We start from the raw sequence: 8,929 nt of genomic DNA on the forward strand, positions 1-8,929 counted from the left end.
GGGGGTGGGGGGTGGGGGGTGGGGGACCGGCATCTTATAAACAGGGTAGCTACAAAAATAGCAAGATTATAAAAATAGAATATATTCTGTCCCTCGCTGCCTGCCTCTGCGTGCTGGCTGTTCCGGCCACCGGTGTGCCGCCGGCTGGGGCCCGGGCACCTCCAGAGGTGACCTCTACCTACCTACCTAGGGGCTACGATACACCGAAAGGCTCGCTCAGTCGGGCGGCTCCGCGCGTGCGCCGGGGACGCCGGGAAAGCAGAATACACGTCTACCTGTGATACAGCCCTTCTCTACTAACAAACATGGTTCCTTGCATTTTTTTTTCCTTTTTAAAATGTTTATGCTTCCCCCCCCCCCAAAACATAACACACAAATCAACTCTAGTTCTCCCCAGAGGCACCTGTGCGTTAACAGCTACTCTTGCGACTGAAGCTCTGCGAGGAAGCTAGCGCAGCACGGCGTTCTAGAAAGCGCCTCCGCGGGCTCCGCACACTCTCTCTCTCCCCCTCCCCTCTAAGACAATTTTCAGGGAATTTTTTTTTTTCCTTTTGCTTAAGTCAGAGATGGAAAAGGACGAAGAAGACAGGAAGAAACAAAAACACACACACAAAAAAAACCCAAACCAGCAAGGAGGACGCACACTCCCTCCCTCCTGGTGTAGCGAAATGTCCCCAGAGGGGCGGTGGGCGGAGCCGGGGGGCCGGGGGGCCTCAGACGTCCACGTCGCGCACGTCGGTGGGCGTGCAGGCCAGGTCCAGTCCCGCCGCCTCCACCTCCTCCTCCTCCGGGGCCTTGGGCTCCAGGTTCTGCTGGGCTTGGCGCAGGCTGGCCTCCAGCAGAGCCTCGATCTGCTCCTGGCAGGCTCGGAGGCAGTCCTGGGGGGGGGGGGGGCTCTTATAACCAAGCGTCCCCATCTCCAAGACCCGCCACCCTCAGACCGCGGCCTCCCGCGTGCGTGCCTGGGGCAGCTGGCCCGGAGGGTTTTTGAGAAGGGGCAGATGAACCCTCCCCCCAGCTCTCAAGCCCTCCGGGGGCCGATCCAGATGCCTACCTTGCCCTCTGACCCCCAGGGGTGCCCTCCACCAACAGCGGGGATGCTGGGGCCTCACGCCCGCGATCCTAGCCGCTCAGGAGGCCGAGCGAGAGCTGAGGACCGCAGTTCAAAACCAGACTGGGCCAGAAAGCCTGTGAGACTATCTCCAGCTACCGCCAGAAAGCCGGACCCAGAGCCGTGACTCAAGCGGTGGAACACGGCTCTGAGCAAAGAAAAGCGAGTTCAGGGACGGTGCCCGGCCGAGTCCAAGCACCCCCACCAACCTGAAAAAACTCCCCAAACTCAAAGGAAAATGGCCGGGGAGTGTGATCCAGGCAGGAGAGAGCCTGCCCAGAAAGAGCAAAGCCCTGAGCTCAAACCCAGTATCACCACCAAATGAACAAAAATAAATGAAAGTACAGATAGGTAGCTGTGCTGGCGTCGGTCCTGGGGCACGAACTCAGGGCCCCCGAGCTTCTTTTGCTCAAGGCTGGTGCTCTCATGGCTTGAGCCACGGCTCCACCTCCAGCTCTCTTGGCAGTTTAGTGGAGCTAAGAGTGTTACAAACTTTCTTGTCGGGGCTGGCTTTGAACCTGGATCCTCCATCTCCGCCTAAGTAGCTAGGATTATCGGCAGGAACCACCAGCAGCTGGCTTTAATTCTTTTTTTTTGTTTGTTTGTTTTTTTTTTGGCCAGTCCTGGGCCTTGGACTCAGGGCCTGAGCACTGTCCCTGGCTTCTTCCCGCTCAAGGCTAGCACTCTGCCACTTGAGCCACAGCGCCGCTTCTGGCCGTTTTCTGTATATGTGGTGCTGGGGAATCGAACCTAGGGCCTCGTGTATCCAAGGCAGGCACTCTTGCCACTAGGCTATATCCCCAGCCCTGGCTTTAATTCTTTATGAAGGAAGAGCTTAGAGCTCGGGTTGAATGCTCCACTCTCACCTCTACCCCGTCCCCGGCCCCCGCCACGGCCCCCGCCACAGCTAGCTCATTTCCTGGGGGGACACAAAGGCCCAGAGACGCCCTGGGGGAGGGAGGACTCGGGTCGCCGCCCCGCCCCCGCCCCGGCCCCGCCCCCACTCACGGGATCACACTTGATCAGCCTGGAGAGGAAGTGCGTCATGCGGTAACAGGACAGGAAGTTGTTGGGGCTGCCCAGGTACAGGCCCTGCATCGCCGCCACCACGCTGCCCGCCGCCACCATGGAGGGGGGGTTGGAAATGAACTTCACGTCTGGGGGGGGGGGGGGGGAGAAGGGTTGTGAGCGGGACACTGGACCCCCAGGCACAGGGTGCGTAGGGGGGCGGTGGGCACAGCCGGGCTCCGTGGCCGGTGCCCCCACCACGATGCCAGGGGAGGAGGGGACACACCGAGGACCCCATCATGGAGGGGCGAGGCAGGAGGGCCTGCAGTTCAAGGCCCGCCTGAGGCTGCTGGGGGCGGAACCTCGGGCTTTGCAACTTGGTGAGACACTGAAAACACAAGTTAAAAGCCCGGCCAGGCTGGGTGCTACTGGCTCAGGCCTGCATTCCGGGCTACTCAGGAGGCTGAGATCTGAGGACGGAGGTTCAAAGCCAGCCTGGGCGGGAAAGTCCAGGAGACTCTATCTCCAATGAACCACCGAAAATGCTGGAAGCGGAGCTGTGGCTTAAGTGTTGGCAGGAGGCCAACTCCAGTGAGAAGTCAACCAGGTGTGAGACACGGAGCTCAAGCCCCAAGACAGGCGCTCACGCGCGTGCTCATGCGCGTGCTCATGCGCACACGCTCACACGTGCAGGGCATGGCTGTCGTGGGGCACACTCACCGAGCGTGCCCGAGGCCTTGGGGTTCGCCCTTGGGCACTGCTCCCTGATGTACAGAGAATGGATGAGGACACCCGCTGAACCCCAATCCAGACCCTCACGTCACCTCTCTGCCCAGTGGCCCAAGGCGCCCCTTACGGGCAACTGTCCTGACTCGGCGAACCCCAAGGCACAAAGGGAAGAGCATGGTACCCCAGATGCCCAAGTGAACCAGGAGAGGCGGCAACCCACTAGGGGGCGCTGCATGCAGCCCCAACTGGGAAGGAAACGGGGCCGGTGCGCGGTGGCTGGGTGGCCCCCCGACTGTGGCCTCCACGGGCGTGGTCCCGCCCCCTGGGGTCACCAGCTGAGCCGTGTCGGAGGAAACACCTACTTCCCTTCCTCTCTACCATGTCCAGGAGCCCTGGCAGGTGGCGAGGGCTTGAGCCAGAGGGGACACAGGGAGGGACACGGGTCAGCCTCGCGGCTGTGGCTCCCGCCAGCAAGTGGCTAGGAAGGAGCTTGATGGAACCACAAAAGGAGAGGGGCTTCCGCACAATCCTGGGGGGAGGGGGAGGGTCCCCTTGGAGACATTTTCCCCTAGAGAAGTTTGTTATCAAAACACGCGTGAATGTGGCAGGGAACCCACGTGCTCGGTCACCTAAGCCTGGGGGCTCTGTGGGGGGGGGGGCAGTGCCCTGCTGTGTATTTGCCTGGGGCTTGGACTCGGGCCCGGGCCCTGCCCCTTCGCCTTTTCCGTCAAGGCCGATGGTCTGTGGGCTCCACAGGCAGGGCCCGTGCTGCAGCCGGGCCAGGGCCACCACGACAGGCCCACCTCCACCTGCTCCGCACGGCCCCACAGCAGACAGCTCGGGGAGCCCCCCCCCCCACCGCAGCCTGGAGCACCTCAGGGCATCCGCCCCCAGCCCGGGGGCGCTGCGGCCCCAGCCATCCCTAGAGGCCCTGCACCGGGTCCCCAGAGCTGTCTCCAGGAGGCTGCCTTCCTGAAGCCACTTTCAGCTCCATAAAAGGCTACCCGGAGCCTCCGGGCCTCCCCTCTCCTCTCCTCTCCCCGAAGGAGCCCCAGACAGATGACGCCTCGCTGCCCGCCCGCAGCCCCTCCCCACTCCCCCCCCCAGCCTTGCTTGGCAGGCCTCGGGGAGGGGCTCACCCCCTTCGCAGGTGGAGGAGGGTACAGAGGCCAGGGTCGTGTCTCGGGGGGACACCACAGCAGGGGTGGGGGGGCCCCCCTCCAGCCAGGCGCCAGAAGGCCCTTGGATGCTCCGTTGCCCTGCGGCCCTGGCGTAGGCCGCCGGTGGCCCACAGTCCAGCGGAGAGACACGGCCCCCCTCCCCAGGACCTGGGGTCCCGCAGGCTGGGCTTGCCTCAGTGTGTCCGTCCATACCGGGTGAGGACAGGCTGCGGGGAGGACCCCGGGGGAGGGGCAGGGCTGCAGCCCCTCCCAGGGCCGGGCTGAGTGGAGCTGGCCTAAGGCGCCCCCGGCAGGGCCTCCGGCCCCAGCTCCTCGGCCGGCCGCCCCCGCACTGGGGCACGGAGGCCGGCGGGAGCACGTGGTGCAGGCACTGGGGCTGCTCCCCACCCTGCAGGCGCCCCTGGCAGGTGGCCCAGCCTGGGAGAGGCCGGGAGGGGGCCCAGCAGCTCAGGCTCCTTGAGGACGCGGGCAGGGCGGGCGGCCCAGCTGCCAAGGTAAAGCCTGGCAGCGCCGGGCGTCCACGGCTAGCCGGGACTGAGGGCCGAGGGGCGGGGCATTCGCAGGCTGGACGGCCCACCGGGGTCCCCGGGCCCCTGCAGGGAAGGTGGCCAGGGGCCCAGGACGGAGGCGGAGGGCCGGGCGCGGGCCTACCTGTGGCACAGAGCGCCACGAAGGTCTGGGCGTGCTTGCGGATGACGTGCTTGTTCTCCTCCTCCTCGGGCATCTTGGAGAGGAAGTGCTCGATGAAGTCGTGGGGGGTCATGGCGGCCAGGTTCCACTTGAGTTTGTTCACCAGGATCATCTCCATTTGCTGGGGGGAGATGGGGGGTGCGGTCAGCGGGGTGGGTCAGGCCCCACGTGCAGATCACCAATCTTTGCGTTTGGCGTGGAGTCTGAGGGAAAGGGCGGATGGGGCTTATCTGGGGGCGTCCCAAGGGTGGAGCCATCCTGGGACCCCAGATCAAATCACAGAAGGTGCCTTTGGAAAGCTAGGGCGCCAGGGACAAAAAGGCCCCGCACCCCGGCCCCGCGCTCGCGGGCCGCCAGGGGGCGCGCGCCGCCCGCAGCTGGGCGGGAGGCGGCGGCCGGGGTGCGGGGCAGGGCCGGGGTCTCCGCCCGCCCGCCCGCCGTGCGCGCCCGGGCCCGGCGGCGTGGCGGTGGTCCCTCCCGGGGCCCCGCAGACCCGCCCGGGGGGGGGGGGCCGGGCCCGTCCCTCCCCCCCGTCCCCTCCCCCGCCCGCCCGGGGGTCCCGCCGGGGCCCGGGGTGCGGGGCCCGCGGTCACCAGCAGCTCTTCCGGCCGGATGGAGTTGTCGGTGTAGATGCACAGCTTCTCGGCCGTCAGGGGCACGGTCTCCTTCATCTTGGAGGCCACGAACATGCAGGTGGCCCCCAGCAGCTGCAGGCGGCTCTTCTTCAGGGGCTCCAGCGACAGGAAGCGGTCCAGGTAGTTCATGGCCAGCGGGAAGACCTCCTCCTCGCACTTCTGCTCCTCGCAGACCTGCGGGCCGGGCGGGCGGTGAAGCGCGCCCCGCTCCCCTGCGCGGGCCCCGGGCGCCCGGCGCTTCCGCAGCCCCGCGCCGCCCCGAAACTGAAAGGGAAAGCCCGGCGGGCGGGCGGGCGCCCCCGCACCCCGAGGGCCGGCCGCGCGGGCCGGGGGCTGGGCGCCGCGCGAGCGAGCGCGCGCGAGACACAAAGGTGGCGTCCCAGGCCGCCGCGCCGCATTTCCCAGACGTCATCTTTTCAAAAAATATTTAAAAATATTAAAAAAATAAGTAGGCGCCTGAAAATCGCCTGAAAACGACCCTCGGGGGGGTCCTCGATCCCACCCGGGGGTCTGGAGCTCGATAGGGACTTTGGGGGGAGCCCCGGGAACTCAAACTCCGGGGCCCCCCTTCCCCCGGGCGCGGGCGCCGTTTCCCTCTCGCAAGGGCACCACGCCGCACTTCCAAAAATTATTTAAAAATACTTTCGGGGCCCGGAGCCGCCCGCCGAACGCCCGAAAATGTGGCCCGGGCCCCCGGCTCGCCCCCGGGCCGGTCCCCCCTACGTGGAGACCCACGCGGACGGGGGTGAGCCCCCGGCGAACCGGGGGCCACGCGACCTTGCAGCCCGGCGTGCTCTCTGGGCCGGGATGCCCGTGCGGGGAGTCCTGGGGCCCGCCGCTTGAACAAAGGGCCCCCCATCCCCAGCGAGGTCCCCCCCGGTACCGTCCCCGCGCCCCTCCCTCCGGCCCGCGCGGCCCCTAGCGCGGGTCCCGGCGCCCCGCCGGCCGCTCCCCGCCCCACCCGGCCCCAATTATTAATAAACACTTTTGCTTCGGAATAAGAGAGCAAAGATGGCGCATAATACTGGCACGAGCAGCCCTTGCATACGTGTCCGTGGATATTAATTTAAAAATCAAATCTATGCCCCCTCCCCCCGGAGCGGACGGCTCGGGCCAGCCGCGGCCAACAGCGGAGGCACTGCGGGGCCGGGGCGCAAACGGGGGCCACCCAGGGTGCCCCCCGTCCGCACCCCCCGCGCCCACGGGAGGGCCCCCCTCCCCCCCGCCACCGTCTCCCCTCCAGGGCACCCCGCCCAGACCACCCCCTGCCCGGAGAAGGAACTTCCAACGCCCCACCCCCCCCCCACCTTTCTCGTTCAAAAAATACCTGCAGTATCGGCTGCTTTGGAGAATACAGATTTCTAGCGACACCCCACCACCCAAGTTCAAAGTTGGCGAGGGAGAGAAAGGAGAGAGGGCAGGGGCCGCCCCGGGAGCGTGGGCTCGGGAGCGCCCGTGGCCGGCGGGCCGCGTACCTCCAGCATCCAGGTGGCCACGATCTTGCGCATGGACGGCACGATCTCCTTCTGGACGCACTTGAAGTAGGACACGGAGGGCGCGCAGGTCTCCTCCGCCTTCAGCATGGCCCGCAGCACCCGGTCGTTGAGGAGGTTGGTGTCCCGGTACGCGCGGCGGATGGCCTCCACTTCGCAGCACAGGAGCTGGTGGTCCCATGGCGGGGGCTCTGCCGGGCGCCTGGGCGGGAGGGAGGGCTGTGCGTCCGGGCCGGGTCTGCGCCGCGCCGCGCTCCGCTCTCGCCGCCGCCCCGCCGGGTTCCCTGGCCGCAGGCGCGCTCGGCCGCTCGCTGCTGCTGCTGCTGCTGCTGCTGCTGCGGCGCCGACAGCCCTCTGGAGGCTCCGGGACTTTGCAACTTCAACAAAACTCCCCTGTAGTCCGAGTGACGTTACTGTTGTTAAGCAGAGATCAAAGCCGGGCAGAAAACCGGCGCGGGGGAGGGGAGCGCAGGGGCGGGGCGGGCGCGGGGGGAGGGGGGCCGGGCTGGGGCGCCGCGCGCGGGGAGCCGCGAGGCCCGGAGCCCGAACGCCACCCCGCAGGCGCCGCGCCCGCCCCCCCACCCCCGCCACCCCCGCCACCCCCGCCGCCGCCGCCGGGCCCCCGAAGTGCGGGTCGCATTGAATGCAAATCGCCCCCGGCGGCTCTCCTCCCCGCGGGGGCAAGAGGGGTGCGGGGTTCTTTCCCCCAAGTGGGTCCCCCAGGCTTTGGGGGGTGGGGTGGCTCCGTGGAGAGACGGGGAAGGTGGGCTGGCCACACGCAGTGAGACCGGGGCGTGGGCCCTGTGGGGTACAGCGACACCCCCCCCCCCGGCCGGGAGAATGGGCGCGTTTCCTCGGACGCCACGGGGGCACCCACCGGCGGGGAGGCCCCGGGACGCGCGACACCCGCATCTTTCTCTTCCTCGGACACGTGTAAAATTGGGGAACTGTTTCGCGCTCGGGTCCGGGCGCAGGAGGGGGCGGGGGTCGCGGCGAGCGTCCGCGGGGGAGAGCTGTAAACCTGGGGGGGGGGGCTCAGCCTGGCCATGTGCTCGCTCAGAAAATAAAATAAATGCCCGATAATTCCAGCAAGAACCCAAGATGGTGACCGGCGATTCCTTCCTACAGATCTAGCCTGGGGGGGGGGGGGGGGATCCGTGCTACCTGGACCGGCTCCTCACTGGGGGGGGGGTCCCCCCATCACCCTCTCCCACTGCGGGCTGCTGCACCTCGAGAAGCGAAGCCTTTGAAAGGAGGGCTGGTGCGCGGGGGTCGCTCCCCTCACTTTTAATTTTTAAAAATTCAGTAGTTGGCAGTGTGCCGTCGCCTCTGCCAGGGAGGCCCCCCCCAGCCCCTCAGTTGGTTCCGTGGGGGGGGGGTGCGGCCGCCCCTCACCTTCAGGGCGTGCTGGGGGGCCGCATGCGCGCACGCGGACTGGCACAAATGACCACAGTCAGACACTGGGAAATGCGGCGCCCGTCCTGAAGACATCTTCCGTGGCTGCGGGGGCCGGGGGGGGGGGTCCCCACCATCCCCGCAGATTTGACGCGGCATCGGGTGACATCGTTAGAAAGATGGGAGGTTCCGCTTTTGTTTTTTTGGTGGCTTTTTTTTTTTTACATTTTTTAAAAATAAAAAGTACACTTTATCCAGTTATAACTTAATCCCCCCCCAAAAAAAAAGACCTGTCCTCAAATTAGGAAACTGTTCACTTACTTTCCGCTGACTAGGTGGTGCCACCAACCACGGTGTCCCCTAACAGTAAAGCCCCAGGGGGAACAAAACGGATGCGCCCCCCCTTCGCCACGCTGCACCCGCGATGCGCCCCCCCTCCTTCGGGGCACATTCCTCCCGCCCCCGCCGGGAGCTGGGGATCGAGCACCGCGGGTCCCGGGGGGAGGGGGGCGAGGACCCCCCCCGGGGCGCGGGAGGCGGTGGGTGGCCCGGCGGGGAACGTCCCCGCCCCGCGTGTCCCCTCCCGGGCGCCCACGCCCGCGCCGCCGGCGGGCACCGCGGAGCCTCGCCGCATCCGCCGGCGCACGAGGCCGGCCCGGCCGCTTTTTCATTCATAAATCCGGACCG

At 66.9% G+C, this 8,929-nt stretch overlaps 1 protein-coding gene across 1 annotated transcript; it reads right to left on the reverse strand.

Moving 5' to 3' along the window:
* Nucleotides 1–329: 329 nt before the first annotated feature.
* Nucleotides 330–8,401, reverse strand: Ccnd1 (cyclin D1). The gene is made up of 6 exons (XM_048361450.1): nt 8,243–8,401; nt 6,830–7,240; nt 5,313–5,528; nt 4,681–4,840; nt 2,120–2,268; nt 330–878 (listed from the first exon to the last, which is right to left on the reverse strand). The coding sequence occupies exons 1-6, from the start codon at nt 8,399–8,401 to the stop codon at nt 714–716; spliced, it is 1,260 nt and encodes a 419-aa protein (XP_048217407.1). The 3' UTR covers nt 330–713.
* Nucleotides 8,402–8,929: the final 528 nt, after the last annotated feature.

Source organism: Perognathus longimembris, chromosome 13 (genome assembly GCF_023159225.1).
Source record: "Perognathus longimembris pacificus isolate PPM17 chromosome 13, ASM2315922v1, whole genome shotgun sequence".
Lineage (NCBI taxonomy): Eukaryota > Metazoa > Chordata > Mammalia > Rodentia > Heteromyidae > Perognathus > Perognathus longimembris.

Excerpts from the sequence above, each read along its gene's own strand:
- Ccnd1 (XM_048361450.1), bottom strand. The coding sequence starts at position 8,401 with ATGCCGCGTCAAATCTGCGGGGATGGTGGGGACCCCCCCCCCCGGCCC. Across the intron at positions 5,529-6,829 it reads TGGCCACCTGGATGCTGGAG|GTCTGCGAGGAGCAGAAGTG; the intron begins GTACGCGGCCCG and ends CCCGGCCCGCAG. Across the intron at positions 4,841-5,312 it reads TCCGGCCGGAAGAGCTGCTG|CAAATGGAGATGATCCTGGT; the intron begins GTGACCGCGGGC and ends ATCTCCCCCCAG.